Genomic DNA, 14,846 nt, shown 5'->3' with positions numbered 1-14,846 from the left:
CTCAGGCTTTTTTTCTTCTTCTTTTTTAATTGCATAACATACAACAATAGCCATTCCCGTCAACAATGACACAAACCAATGACTGAATCCATTTGTTGATTATACATAACAAATAAAACAACACCAGGGGGGATACGTTTACAAAAAAATGCTGAAATGTTTATGTGGCGCACTGGCGCACAATAAATTATAATTAAATAATTAATAAATTGGATATACCTTTAAGAGACACGCGAAGTGACTTCTGTGAATCAATTTACATATATTGTAGGTATTGATAGCCTTTTGGTTACGAGAAAACTTTATGGAATCGATGTACTTCTTGTAGTTTCAAGTAATGAAAAAAGTTTTCCTATGTATGAATTTACACTTATGGATATAAAATGTAGCCATAAAAATTATAAGATTAATATTAAAAGTTTACTTATTTATTTTAAAGTCATAGAGACCAAACAGTACATCCTTCCAAAATCAATAAATCAATGTTTTCAGCAACAAATTTACTCCAAAAGGGGCATTTCTTTGTTTCTTTATTTAATTTTTATTTGCCTTTAACAATTATTATTATTAATAACATACATTTCCTATTTTTACAGTTACATCGTACAGTCATGCATATTTCATATCTTTATACAATGACCAAATAAAGAACAATTTAAAAATATTGGCAGTTCCATTACAACCATACAAATAGAGGGTTAAGTCCACTCTGAATGCTCAGTGCTATTCCAAAGTCCCTGTTGTACTCTTGTTTACAATCCAATATGTAACTTGTTACACGTCAGCTGACAAAGCTTACTTATTCATTGTATTAGTAAAGGCATGACAGGCTTCCAATGTTTGGTAAATAGTTTTTTGGAGCCTCAACGAATATGTAATATGTATTCACGTACTCACACATTCACACTCTGGTGGCGGTAAACAGGCAGACTGACAAAGGTCAAGGTGAATAGTGCACGTCAACAGAGTCAATTTGACAAAAGCACAACCGAAACGGTACACAAACGTCTTGTTGGTCCTTGTTGTCAGTGCAGCCACTCTGGTTTGGATGGCTTCCTCAGTGCCATGTTTGTTACCACTTTGTTTCAGACCGATACTGATCTTGAGTTCTCACCGATACCGATATTAGATACCGATACCACTTGTACATACATTTTTTATATAGTTTATTTAATATAATATAATAATGATGTGATTATAATTTTTATATAATTTTTATATCTGTGCCATGTTGGACATCACTTTTTTTCATACCAGTAGGATACTGAATTTTTGTGTTGTCACTGATACCGATATTAGATACTGATACCACTAGTACATAAAATTTTATATATATTTTATTATGTTTTTATTTTTTAAAAATTAATTGGTTTTTAGATTATTTTTAATGTATTTCTTTATTTTAATTTTACTTATTGTATTTTAGTATTTTATTGACTGTTTTATATTTTTCATAATTGTTTTTGCTAGATTTTATGTGTATGATAGTGTGCGGATCTCAATGTGCAGCACTTTGTTAAACGCATGTTTATAAAATGTGCTATAGAAATAAAAATGACAGATCATTTTAAAGAAAGATCTATAATTCCCAAAGTAGTATATTTCCTTAAATTTGCATGTAATTAATAGCAATTTTTTGTTCCTCTAATTTCTAGTTGCTGATTGTAAAACGGCCACTAGAGGGCGGCCATCGTGAGTACCTATACCTTGAAATAAGCAGGCTAGAATTTCACACATCGCTGTTGAAGATCATCTACTCTCGTGTAGGTATAGCGACGTTGCTACATTGCTATGTCAGTCGAGTGTTTGTAGAAAATGACGGACAAATTGATTTCAGTAGGATGCCGTTTATTCATGCGCTGCATCACAGTTACAGCCCCTTAAGACACACACATGCAAACATGTGGTAGCATGTTAGAGCCTTTGAAAGAGATACACGCAACCAGGGGTGTAACCATCCTCGTCGTCAGACACCTCTCGCTGGAACTCGCTCACGTCGGTGACTTCCACGCGACGCCACAGTCCCTCCTCCTCCATTTGCTTCATCTCGCCCTCCAAGGCCGCCTTGTAGCCGGCGTTGTCACGGTTACCCCGGGTGGTCACGCAGATGAGGCCTCCTGTGTGCTCACAAGTCAGATTGAGTCATGCAAAGTGTCCAAAGCGTCGATGGAGTCCAAAGCGTCCTCACCCTGCTTGGCGGCCTGGCACAGCTCCCGGATCACCTTCACTGGAATGTGATTTACGCTCAGAGCGCCACTAATTATCACTACATCAAAGTCACCTGCAAGGGGAGACAATCACAGGTGAATGCCTTCACAATAACTTCACATGGCTTGACCTTTTGACCTTTGCAATCTAATTTCTTTACCTGACGGGACAGGAAGCGGCTGGTCTCCCACCACAGCCATTTTAATGTCCTGATATAAGCCGCTTTGTCGGGCATGTTGCAGCATCCCCTTGCTGCAGTCAACACCCACGAAGCGCTCGAATCCTTCCCGTTTCATCTGCGCCACACGCGTGCTTATTTATCACAACTTGGACTTTGCAAACAAACAAGTGAGCATCATTGTGATGAATCTCTTCACGTAAATCACGTGCCCACCATCTTGGCCGCCAGGCCCGTGCCACAGGCCACGTCCAACACTGCCGCTGCTCGGCGCTCGCCGCTGAAGTGGGCGGAGACTTGGCCCGCCACTAAACTGGGCGCACGGTAGTCAAGAAGTGCAAGATCCTGTTGAGTGGATGTCACAAACAAGAAATTAGTAAACTGTTTTTTTTGACATTTGTGCACTGCAAAAATGGAAATCTTATGTAAGATGTAATTTGTTAAATGTAACCTTAATTCGCTTATTTTGCTTTGACAAGTTTTTACTTCATATAAAATTGCCAGACAAGATCAATCTGCTTATTTTTAAATATCTCATTTGATTAAGCAGTAAGTGTTCTTTCAAGTACTGTGAGCGTTAAAACGAACATTTTACACATTTTAAAGTAATGGAATGGAATCATCAGTTCTGGTTCTTTTGTTGTATTTACTAAGCGAGTTATAGTTGCCAGCTCAGCGGTCTAGTGGTCGAGTGTCCATCCTCAGACTGGGAGGTTGTGGGTTTTAAGAAAATAGTTTTATATATTACAGCTTGAAATAGTAAATATTACTTGTTTTTAGTCTAAGAATACATTTTTTTTTAAGACTGCTGTGGTTAGTATGGGCCTAGTTTTATTTTCTAATTTAATTTAAATTTAAGTAAAATGTTCTTGTTCTGTTCACTTGGCTGATCATTTTGCTTGTTAGAAGTAATCATTTTCTTATTTTACAATATATACATTTAAAAAAATATATATATATTCTACTGTCCTTTTTGCAGTGTGACATCATCATTTCATCATCTTCTTGACAAAAGGGGTCGCTTTTCACTCTGCTCCCCTCCCACCATTATTTTCCTGATTGCTGATTTGGTCTTGTGCAGTTTTTGTCAGATGATGCTAGAATTATTGATGCATATGATGTGGCCTGTGTGATGTGTTCATGCGGTTCTGTCCATGACCTGCTCGTAGGTTTTGGCCCATCTGTTGTAGAAGTCGATCTTGTCCGCCATCGGGAGGTTGTTGCGCAGAATGCGCATAGTGTCTTTGGCCATTTCAAAGGTGCGAGTGTACGCCGCCGACATGCTCCGTGCGTGCCTGTCAAGCAGACGAAAAAGAAAAGCGAGGACACAACATGAGAACATTTGAAAAATGGAATTATCACTGACTTGAAGACAGGTAATAAAAGCAAAGTTAACATTCTTTTGAGCCCTTCCAATGAATTCCATATAAGACACGTTGCAGCAGACGAAACACGAAAAGTACAAAAAGCAACAACAATGTACATGTGCATTTGCTCTTACCAAGTGGTAATAAAAATCTTTTGTTGTTGACCCTGGTGAGTCAAAGCTTGAGTCAAAATTCCAGTGTCTTCAGTACAGTCCAGCCAGCAGCTGCACTGTAGACTAGTACAAGTTGAAACCAATATGATTTTACTTATGCCTTCGGTGCAGGCGGCGCAGGATCACTTTCCACTCAGGGCATTACGTGTGAGCTTATGAAAGCAAAACAAAAGATGATTTGACTTCCGCCACGCCCACAAATAGAAAATCCAAATAGATTCCGATAGAATTTCAGGAATGTCAAACTCACGTTAGCTCAGGGGCCACAAGGAGGAAAACCTCCCCAACATATAGTATTTTGCAAACTCAAGATTTTTTTCCCTTGATGTCCCAGGTGTTGAGATGGTGCAGCCCACGTTTGAAGTCAATCGGGTTAACTGTGTAGGACAAGGGGGGGGTTAAGTATGACCACTGTAAATGTGCAAAAATGGGCCAAAATTGGACATTTAAATACTCCTATCTCACTTCTTGTTTATTTGAGGGTACAGCTACAAATGTATTTTTTGTTTTTTGCCTCTTGGTATGTTGCTTTGACCAATTTGATCAGCGTCTGTGCGACTTTTCTCTTTCTAAGGCACATATAGGCCTCATTCTATGCATTCATCAAACAAGTTCAGCCCCACACAAATAATGTAATGACAACTAATGGAAAGATGCCAGTTTGTGACTTGTTCCCAGAAAAACAGGTTTGATCTTATAGATGTTCCATAGCAATCAATTTTGTTGTATTCAGCGACATACTACCCTCTCGGGCTTAAGACCAGCTGCAGAATGGTATTTGGTTATAATAATTATAATAACAAATTGGATTTATATAGCACTTTATTAGACACTCAAAGACACTTTTACAATTTACAAATGACAAAAGTGGGTATCGAACAGCCGACATTCTGATCACTAAACGACCGTCTCTGCACCCTGAGCCACAATAAAGTGTGTGTATTTGTGTGTGTGTGTGTGTGCGTGTGTGTCTGTGTGTGTCTGTCTGTGAATGGATAAAATGAGAGGCATCATTTTGTACACTTGTTCCTTACAGAAGATCTGACACATTCAATATGGCGGACGCGCTGACGTATCTTTGCTACGGCTCATTAACTCGTATCTCAAACGGGTTGGCCGTTGAGACGGCATCTTTTTTCCCCCTTTTTTTTCTTTGAGACGGCATCGTCAATATCGACGTTCTCTCCTAATGTGTTTTTTTATTTTATTTTATCGAAGTTGCCTGCATTGACGCTGTCGTCTGTAGGGGGCGCTTTCTCTTTTCTTTTCTATGTCCAAACAAGCTTGCAGCTTGTTCTCAACTTTAGCCACGCGCTAACAAGCAGCTAACACACTTTTTCGGCAGCTGTTTTGTAGTTTAAAAAAAATTCTAGCAGACGAGGAGTCGCTTCTGTTTGTCTTTAGTCATGGAGTCTTGCGAAAAGTTGCGTACTTGTTTGAGTCGCTTTTGGTGTGTTTTCGCGCTGTAGTTAAAGCTGGCGTTGGCGCAAGGTAGCTTAGCATCAAGCCGTCAAACAACAACAAAGTCTTCTTAAACTTGGTTGACTGCCAGAAACATTGCACATTTCTCCCTGGTAATCATCGTTGTCTATATTTAAGGGGGTTTGTCATAGTTATGTATGATCATTTGTATTTTACGGAACTTTTTGACGAAGAAAGTCTTTGTTTTGTGTTGTTGAGGCGTGAAAATGCTGAAAATGGTCTTTGCTTCTTCCCCGCAGATTTGCCTGACAGCAACGCTACAAAATGTCCATTTTAGGCTTAAAAAAGAAACAACCGAAGACCTTCAAAGTCAAAGTTACCACAATGGATGCCGAGATGGAGTTCAGTTGTGAGGTACTGTACAACGTCACGCGTTCACTCAAGTCAATTAAGATAGTTTCTAAATACAGTCTACATGTTTAAAAAAATTAATAAAAAAAAAAACAATTGCTGAAAGCAGCTTGCCTCGTTGCAGTGAGCTTTAGAGTGCCTCGTTGTAATGTAGAAAAGTCCATAACGTCTTAACTGGCCACTGGTCAATTCTGTCACGCTGTTCTTCATTCCAATTTATAATAAGCAACTTCCTCTTCATGAAGCCGACGTCAAACATTGTCTCTCTTCTGGAGCCCACACGAGCTTGTTGTCATCTCCAAACCTTGTTGTGCGTTTTTCATTCAGGTGAAGTGGAAAGGCAAAGACTTGTTTGACCTGGTCTGTCGCACGGTGGGCTTGAGGGAGACCTGGTTCTTTGGCCTGCGCTACACTGTCAAAGACACGTACGCGTGGCTCAAGCCTGACAAACGAGTGAGTGCAAAAAAGGAAGTAGAAGGAAAAAAACTAGATTTATTGTTGTTCAGTTTTAAAGGAATTTTGAAATTTCTCTCCTCAGGTGCTGGATCAGGAGGTTCCTAAAGACTCGCCCATCACATTTCACTTCCTGGCCAAATTCTTCCCAGAGAAAGTTGAAGAAGAACTCGTCCAAGAAATCACACAACACCTCTTCTTCTTACAGGTTATTTATTTCAACAACAACAAAAATTCAATTCAATTGAAGTGAGATTATTTTGAGTTTTTTTGTTTTTGTTTGAATGATGGTTACCTACTTTTGTTTCTTTGGTTCAGGTGAAAAAACAGATCTTGGATGAAGAGATTTTCTGCTCTCCAGAAGCTTCTGTTCTTCTGGCCTCGTACGCCGTCCAAGCCAAAGTAAGGGCGGCAAAGTCACCACGCCACGTGGCCTCGTTAACTAACAGGGACAACGAGGCGCTCTAAAGCTGCCGCACCAACCTGAAGGCCCTCTCAACTCTCTGGCTGTCAAATCCAACTCCCTGTCTTCCTATGTTTCTTCTAGTACGGCGACTACGACCCCAACTTCCACAAGCCTGGCTTCCTGGCGCAGGATGAACTTCTGCCCAAAACAGTAAGTGAGACGACCACATCTGACTGTTGCCATGTTAATGTGAACCACACGAGGGCGCTCAACTTGTGTTTTAAAGGTTGTGTGTGCAAGCCAACAGAAAGTGGAGTACAGCTCACACAATCTGTACTTTTTTTCTGAAGTGGATTGTTTTTATTGTGTAAATAATTATTTTTCTTTTGAGAAATCTTGCGCTGCTATGATTCAAATTCCAATGTTGTACTTGTTTTTTCAATTTCTCCGCTGTGGGATCAATCAAGTCTCACTCTCACCTTGAATGGACTCTTTGTTTTTATGGTGAAATGTTTTTTTTGCCATTTGGTTGTCAGGTGCTGATGCAGTACCAGATGACAGCAGACATGTGGGAAGAGAAGATCACAGCCTGGTACGCCGAGCACCGCGGCATCGCCAGGTAACATCCGGCAAACCAGTGCAGGCACTCGTCCCAGTTGTTGATGGTGACGATCATGTGGCCCTCACAGGGATGAAGCTGAGATGGAATACCTGAAGATCGCTCAGGACCTGGAGATGTACGGCGTCAGCTACTTTGACATCACCGTGGGTGCTTCCGGCTGCAATTTTGATGGAACGTCCGTCCTTGCGCCTGGCCGCTGACGTGAATGCTTTCCCTTTTCCTGGCAACAGCAAAACAAGCGCGACACGGACTTGCTGCTGGGCGTGGATGCGCAGGGTCTTCACATCTACAGCCCCAACAGCAAGCTCATCCCCAACAAGTCCTTCCCCTGGAGCGGCATTCGCAACATCTCCTATAGCGAGAAAGAGGCGAGCAACGGGAAAAGCACGTTTCTGCTGCTTCCTCTTGTTTTTCTTTTTCTGATGGTGCTGACGTTTCCCGTTGCAGTTCACCATCAAGCCTCTGGACAAGAAGAAAGACGTCTTCAAGTTCTACTCGTCTCAGCTGCGCGTCAACAAGCTGGTGAGTCAACAAGCTAGCATTAGCATCGGCGCCACACACTCGTGATGCGGTTTCGCGTCTTCAGATCCTGCAACTGTGCATCGGCAACCACGACCTTTTCATGCGGAGAAGGAAGGTCGACTCCATCGAGGTGCAGCAGATGAAAGCGCAGGCCAAGGAGGAGAAGGCCCGCAAGAAGGTGAAAATCTCCACCGGACAGCCAACGTTTGCTGCTCCGCCGGGCACGCTGACGGAAAGCGGCGTTCGCTCTCCCTCCAGATGGAGCGGCAGATCCTGGCGCGAGAGAAGCAGATGCGGGAGGAGGCGGAGCGAGCCAAGGAGGAGATGGAACGAAGGCTTTTCCAACTGCAGGATGAGGCGCGCCTGGCCAATGACGCGCTGGTGAGCTTCGCCAGCTTTAAAAAAAAAAAAAGTCACCGATTGCAAGATTCAAACTGACGCGTTCTTATGCTTCAGCTGCGCTCGGAGGAGACGGCCGACCTGCTGGCGGAGAAAGCTCAGATCGCCGAGGAGGAGGCCAAGCTGCTGGCTCACAAGGCGGCAGAGGCCGAGCAGGAGCGCCAGAGGTTAGAGGTCAACGCCATGAAGACCAAAGAGGAAAAGAGGCTGATGGAGCAGAAGATGAGGGAGGCTGAGCAGCTGGCCGTCAAGCTGGTGGAGCAGTCGGAAAGAAGGTCCCGACCCCCCCCCGTGCTTGTGCGTCCTCGCCATCCTCCTCATCCTCCTCTTCCTCACGCCGCATGTGCTTGCAGACTGAAGGAGGCTGACCACCTGAAGCAGGACCTTAGCGAGGCCAAGGATGCCGAGAGGAGGGCCAAGCAGAAACTGCTGGAGATCACCAAGACCACCTACCCGGTACGCACGCTGCACACAAGCTTAAAAGTAGTATCGCGACGCCCGTCTTTATTCATCGTCAAGTCGAGTGCAATGGGGTACCGCTATTTTTAGACTGCAAGGTCACGTGACTTCAGCCGTTTGAACTGGAAGGAGGTAAAAAATGAAAAACCATGCCGAGTAAACACAGCTGTAATGGAACTTGCTGAAACGACTCTGCGACCGTCCACATATGAAGGATGTATTCTTTATTCGTTTCCCAAAGACAAAACTTCAGAGTGATAAATGTGAGCGTGGATCAACTTGTGCGGACGTCTAAAAGAGCAGTTTAACGTCAGCAAACTTTCACCTTTATATGTAGTAAACATTTTGTTTGGGGGCCAAGCATGCATGCTCCTACGATGACAATCGTGCTCTTGCCGGCCACCGAATATTAATTAAGTGCGGTGGCGTATATCTTGCGGTACCCCATTGGATCGAACCTTGCTGATGGTCGACCTAAAATGTCACAAGCACTATGTAGAAAGGAATTTCACGTTCTGTGAATAATTAGAAAAGTCTGACTGGAAACAAATCGTGCAAAACCCAAAGCAAGAATAAAGTGTAATTGCACATTCAAGACAGTAGGTGGCACGCGTGCTCTTTTTTTTTTTTTTTCAAGCAAATTGATGAACTTCAAATCTTTGCTGTTACAGACTAAAAAACAAAGTTAAGTTCTTTGTTATAAGTTGATCTCTATTTCTTTTTTGTTTTCTTTAATGCTAATAAGGATGCAATGTTATGCTGAGGCGTATGTGCAACAATTTATAGCTAAACAATATGATTTATGGCAGCGGCGGAGAGTTGGGTGGGCGCAAAATGTTTTTCTTCTTCCTCGGCACGGATGAAGGTGAACATCCGGTGTGTTGAGGCATCAGCGTGCTTGTTTTGTCTGCTGTTCAGCTGATAGCGGCGTATTCGGCTCCTCCCCCCCCTGCCGTTCCCGCGCCCGCCTCGGCACCCGCCGCACCTCCGGAAGCCGACTCGCCCTACGGAGCCGCGTCGTCGCGTCTGGACTTCAAAGACTCGGACATGAAGAGGCTCTCCATGGAGATCGAGCGCGAGAGGTCGCGCATGCGCGGAGCTCGCTTGGTCTTTGGTCTTCTTCGTCTTGTATTTCTGACCGTGTGTGTGCGTGTGTTAGGCTGGAGTACATGGAGAAGAGCAAACATCTTCAGGACCAGTTGAAGGAGCTCAAGTCTGAGATTGAGTCTCTGAAGCTGGAGGAGCAGCAGCAGCAGCAGCATCTTCATCATCCTCACCTTCCTCCTCATCAGGCGGCCGCCATGTACCCGCTGCACGACGCCAGGGCTTACATCCCGGAACCGCTTTACATTCCTCACGCCAATGTAAGCATCCAAACGTAATGTCATTGGATTTCATACGTTTCAAAGTCTGGAAAAGTTGTGGCAAAATGGAAACTGCTGTATGGAAAGATGTTCATGTTCAACCAAAAACGGCAGCTTCATTTTCTAAAACAAAAAATGATGAATATCAGAAAAATAAATAGATTGAGGTGTGTATGCTTTTTTAAGGTGCTTGGAAAGTGCAGCTAGCAAGTTTGTGTGAGAGGATACAGTATTCTAACATGCTCTTGGGAAATACTCCATTCTGATTGGCTGCGGAAATGACATCAATGATGATGGGAAAAGGAAGAGACGGAAACGGCACTAAGGGTAAAAAAAAAGAAAACAAAATAAAACACCGGGACGCTGCCTGCCACCATTTGAGGTTGCAGACAGAGACCAGCGTTGCCAGCCTGTCCATCTTGCATCATCCCAAACGTAGAAATAGAGCCAATATTATCATCATACTGGTGGATGTTATTCAACGTTTTTTATGACATGGAAACGTATTGGAAATGCCTCAAACAAAAAGGACGGCGACATTTAGAGTTCCAAGTGATGATCAGATGATACTTTTATGATAGAAAAAAAATCAATAAATCCTGACAAGCTGGGATGGAAACCGAATGAATGGATGAAGCTGGCGAATGGGCCGAGAGCCAACTAAGATGCGATGATGTCATCTGCCGTCAGACCCCAACACCACGCTCGCTGCAGGCTTCAAAATTGTTGACGCCGTCCTCCATTTTGTTTTGTTTAGAGAAACGCGGCCTACATGTCCCAGATGGCCTTCCTGGAGGAGGTTTGAGGAAGAGGAGCAAGAAGACGGCCGGCGCGCCGCACCTGAGCCTCGTGGACGTTCGGAACACTAAAAAGACTTTTTGGATTTTCTTCACCTTTGTTGCCAGGTGCAGTTTTGTTGCATTTGATTGGATTTTATACAAATCAGCTGACGCATTTCAGTCTCCTCCATTTCGACTTTTCTCCTCCTTGCCGCGCTTCTGCTGAGTTGGGTTCGACTCACCGTGTAGCGAGTCACGCTGGTGATTTTTGGCTTTGTCCTCATGTTTGATTGACAGGTGCCATTTTTTTTCTTGTTTACACGGCACCGCTCGTCAACAATCTTTTATTTTGCATCATTCAATCTTGATATTTATTTGTTTGATTTCATCACCACCGCGGCCTTTTGTTGTGTTTTTATCTGATGACAAAGTTTGGAATGACTGAATTTCTTTTCAGTGATTTTCTACTGTAAGCAACATTTCAATATAATTTGTTAGAATGCGCTGCCTGCCGCCTCCTCTTCTCTTTCATAACATGAAAATCCATTTGCACATTCATTTTCCCTTTTCCTGTGTTTTTTTTTTTTTAATCACCACAGAAGCAATAAGAATTGAATTTAGATATCTTTTCAAAATCGCTGTCGTCAGGCGGTGTCCTTGTACCTTCAAATCCTCACTTTTTGTTTTTGAGCAAGCCATATCGGACCAAATCGAACATGATCCAGTTGGATTTCCACGGTCCCGCCCCTCACCACATACACAATGAATGGCTTCAACCATGACAAGCTGCACCCTGCTAAGAGCAGTGTGAAAGATCTTAACTGAATAATTTGGACTGTAGCGCATGGCTCATTCAGCAGACTTTCAAACCAATAAACAAAACAAAGCAAATTCAAGTGTCTGGAAAATAAATGAGTTTCAGTACGGCCACTAGAGGGCACCACTGAGTAGAGAAGTTCTTTATCGGCGACTTGAGATCTCTGATGTTGAGGGCGTCACTGTCTTGTTCTTATTCTCCACACGATTGAGTGACAGCTGCCGTTATTTTTGTTTGCGTTTGGTGACGTCACAAGTTTGTGACACAAAATCTTGTTTCATTTTGCCGTCTCTGACGTGAGCAGACGCTCAAATTTCGTTTGGATTTCTGGCGGGAGTCCCAGCTCGTCTGCTTTTTGACGACGCTTTTGTTTGGCCTCCCACCAGCCATGAACCAACAAACCAAAGAAAGAAGCCAACAACATTTTTTTTTTTTTTAAAGCTCTCACTTGTGGTGTGATTTTTAAAATGGCAACAAAAAAGATTTGATGCAGTTTACTGATAAGCGTAGATATTTTATTTATGTTATTTTTTAAAATTTAAAACGCATACACAAAAAATGTGTCACTGGCCAGCTATCGTTCAAACAAGCCCGCGAGCTATTCAAGTGTTCCTTGGGGATGACTGTCATACGTGTGGAATGTATGATGCCAGCAGGTCGGCATGTAAGCTTCTGCTGCTGAGATGAGAACAATGAGATGCACATCCATGCAGCAGTCATGCACCAGGAGGACAAACACACACAGCAACGTGTGGGATGTAGCCGGGTCAATTAGTGATTGACAGCTCAAAGTCAATTAAAGGCGTGGTCATTTCGACGGCTGCAACTATCCACAAGCGTTCTGAAGACTTGAGGCGAGAAGCACTACAGGAAGAGGAGCAACTAGTTTTTCATCATCAAACAAAGATATTTCTTTGGCGGTGAAATGTCGCTTATAGGCATAATCAATTTATTAAAAACACAAAAAGCAGGTCGTTGAATCTTTTAGCTGTATTATGTTTATTTATGACTTATTTGGACTTGACTGCTCACGTAAACGTTTCCCTGGCAAGCACGTTTAAATTGACAGCAGCCAGGCCTTCATTTCCGCCTTCGCAAGGCGGATGGCTACGTCCTCATCATCATCCCTGCCGTGTCCCTCTGGGATTATTGCCAGTCGACCGCTCCACCTTTGAAAGGTGAGGAGTCATCAAAACCTGTTGAAAAATTCAAGCGTTAAGTTGGAGGAAGCGCTGCAGGAAAATTGCGAGTGTTGCCACCGAGGTCAGGTCGGCTTTGGAGGCAATAAATGCAACTCATCGTCAGGTTTGCAACTGGAAGAGGCACAGAAAGGCACACAAGTGCCAATTCCTGCAAGCCTGTTGTTAATTTTGCACTTTAGCGCCTTGTTGTCAAACAGCAAGTGCCATCAAAAGAAAACGAAGTTCTCTCGAGTGCATTTTAGCTTCATCCTGAAAACTGAAAACTTCACAAACGTGAGTGTGGGTGTCCTTTACATTCAGACTGACCTTTGACCTTGCCTCCACAGAGACCTAAGAAGTGTCTTCTTCGTCCTCATCTCAACGCTGACCTTCTGAAAATGTGTCCATTAGGTGAGAGCGTCCACCACAATAAGCGAAACCCTCCATAAAGTTAGAACGCAACCCTGTGCTGCCACTTCATTAGGTACACATGTGCAAAGACCTCTGCCAAGGCGCGACAAATCCCAAACACACTTCTGAATAAATGATTTTTGGTTTGTAAAATCTCACTGCCTACCTACAACAATATTGTGTGCCGATCTTTTATTTTTATTAATTTGACTGCCAAAAACGTTAAATAACGTTTAGTAAAATCCTATGGAGGAGTGCCAAAGACGTTAAAAGACGTTTGTTTCAAAACAGAGGTGAAACTAACCATTTTCTATTGTTGATTACTCAAAAACGGAATAAGGGAGAAACAAACTTTTTTTTTCTGATGAAAGATGAGAGTCCAATCTTTCATTTGGTAGTATGTGTGTTTCCTTAGTCCAAACACATCATTTTCTGTGGACCTTGAAAGATCAGTCAAAAGATCAGTCAAAATGCTTAAATCGGCTGGCACCCACGGCATCCCTTTTCTGAAAACGTCTGGCAGTCAAAGAGTTAAGGGGGGGTCACTATTTCTTATGAAAGGTCCAACCCCACCTCCTCCTGGCGTCTACTCTGCCTGCTGATATGTCAACCTGCGACGTGACAACCATATGACCTCCTTTCTCACATCTCGGAGGGAGGGGGTTAGAAATCTGGGGGGACCTGGAGAAGAGTGCTGAAAACTGGGTTGGAAAGGGGGTGGGTGGACATGGCGTTGGGAGGGGGAGGGGGGCGTGGGGGGTGTTCATGGTATGGATGAGGAAAGGGGGTGAGGATGGAAGCCTTAGAGTTATAAAAAGCAAGTGTGTTGTTGTTGTTGTTGTTGTGTTCCAAAGGAGTGAGTTTGAAATGTGAAGAAGAGCAAAAAGGAAAGGTTTGTTTTGCGCTCTCATCCTTTTCTGCTCCCATGACTCACAAAGCTGCTGTGTTGCCATGGCAACAGATCACATTCATATTCTTGTCACTAGCTGGACCACGTGTGGTGAACAAAGGGGGGAACAAACGCGCGCACACACACGCGGTCTTGGTGTCCTGGTTGACGTGCGTTTTCACAAAGCTTTTGTGTGTCCTTGATGTGTCCTCAGGTATCGCATTGCTTACGAGCACTTTCATTTACTTTCATCTTGTTTCGTTTACACACACGCGCCACTTGTGATGGCTCAGCATGGATTCACCTTCAGGGCTGAAGACTTGTTTGATTTTGCAGCGTAAACGCGATCATATGTAAGGAGCGACAGGACGCGAGCAGCATGAATGAGGAGGTGAATTGGGGAGGGAAGAGCTGCGGAGGTGAGGAAGGGGAGGAGGAGGAGGGGGAGGGGGAGGGGCGGCCAAGTTCGGGATGCGTTGAGTTGGGAGGCTGAGCTGGGAGGAGGAGGAAGAAGGGAAGATTGAAGGAAGGAGGTCAGAGGAAGGGAGGAACGGAAGCAGGGAGTGAAGGAACAGGGAAGGAGGAGGGAGAAAGCAATGATGGTGGGAAGATAGAGAAGAAAGGATGGAAGCGGGATTTAGAAGGAAGGAAGGAGAAGGAGGGAATCAAGGAGGATAGAGGAATGAAGAAAGAGTGGGTGGAAGGAAAGAGGAGGGAGTGAATGAAGGAGGAGAGAGGAAGGATGGATGGAAGGGGAGAGGGAGGAAGGGAAGGAAGGAAGGAGG

The 14,846-nt window shown here is 43.6% G+C and overlaps 2 protein-coding genes across 3 annotated transcripts; one reads left to right on the top strand and one right to left on the bottom strand.

The window, feature by feature from the left end:
- Positions 1-1,837: 1,837 nt before the first annotated feature.
- Positions 1,838-7,102, bottom strand: LOC144035880 (methyltransferase-like protein 27). Its single transcript, XM_077545943.1, has 6 exons — positions 7,098-7,102; positions 3,546-3,681; positions 2,603-2,731; positions 2,369-2,504; positions 2,189-2,281; positions 1,838-2,117 (listed from the first exon to the last, which is right to left on the bottom strand). The coding sequence occupies exons 2-6, from the start codon at positions 3,666-3,668 to the stop codon at positions 1,915-1,917; spliced, it is 684 nt and encodes a 227-aa protein (XP_077402069.1). The 5' UTR covers positions 3,669-3,681; positions 7,098-7,102; the 3' UTR covers positions 1,838-1,914.
- Positions 5,068-13,721, top strand: nf2b (NF2, moesin-ezrin-radixin like (MERLIN) tumor suppressor b). Of its 2 annotated transcripts, XR_013288524.1 has the most exons (18): positions 5,068-5,500; positions 5,648-5,762; positions 6,087-6,212; positions 6,298-6,420; positions 6,531-6,614; positions 6,760-6,828; positions 7,155-7,237; positions 7,308-7,383; positions 7,471-7,608; positions 7,688-7,762; positions 7,827-7,940; positions 8,021-8,143; positions 8,219-8,436; positions 8,515-8,617; positions 9,539-9,702; positions 9,780-9,984; positions 10,742-10,889; positions 13,109-13,721. XR_013288524.1 is itself a non-coding variant. In XM_077545941.1 (17 exons), the coding sequence occupies exons 2-17, from the start codon at positions 5,673-5,675 to the stop codon at positions 10,787-10,789; spliced, it is 1,839 nt and encodes a 612-aa protein (XP_077402067.1). In that variant the 5' UTR covers positions 5,068-5,500; positions 5,648-5,672; the 3' UTR covers positions 10,790-11,654. The 2 variants fall into 2 exon arrangements, 1 of the variants encoding a protein (XP_077402067.1); XM_077545941.1 differs by lacking the exon at positions 13,109-13,721 and having other exon boundaries at positions 10,742-11,654.
- The last annotated feature ends 1,125 nt before the right edge of the window (positions 13,722-14,846 follow it).

This window comes from Vanacampus margaritifer, chromosome 16 (genome assembly GCF_051991255.1).
Source record: "Vanacampus margaritifer isolate UIUO_Vmar chromosome 16, RoL_Vmar_1.0, whole genome shotgun sequence".
Taxonomy (NCBI): domain Eukaryota; kingdom Metazoa; phylum Chordata; class Actinopteri; order Syngnathiformes; family Syngnathidae; genus Vanacampus; species Vanacampus margaritifer.
Note: the sequence above shows the minus strand (reverse complement) of the source record. Positions and strands in the feature narration are given on the sequence as shown.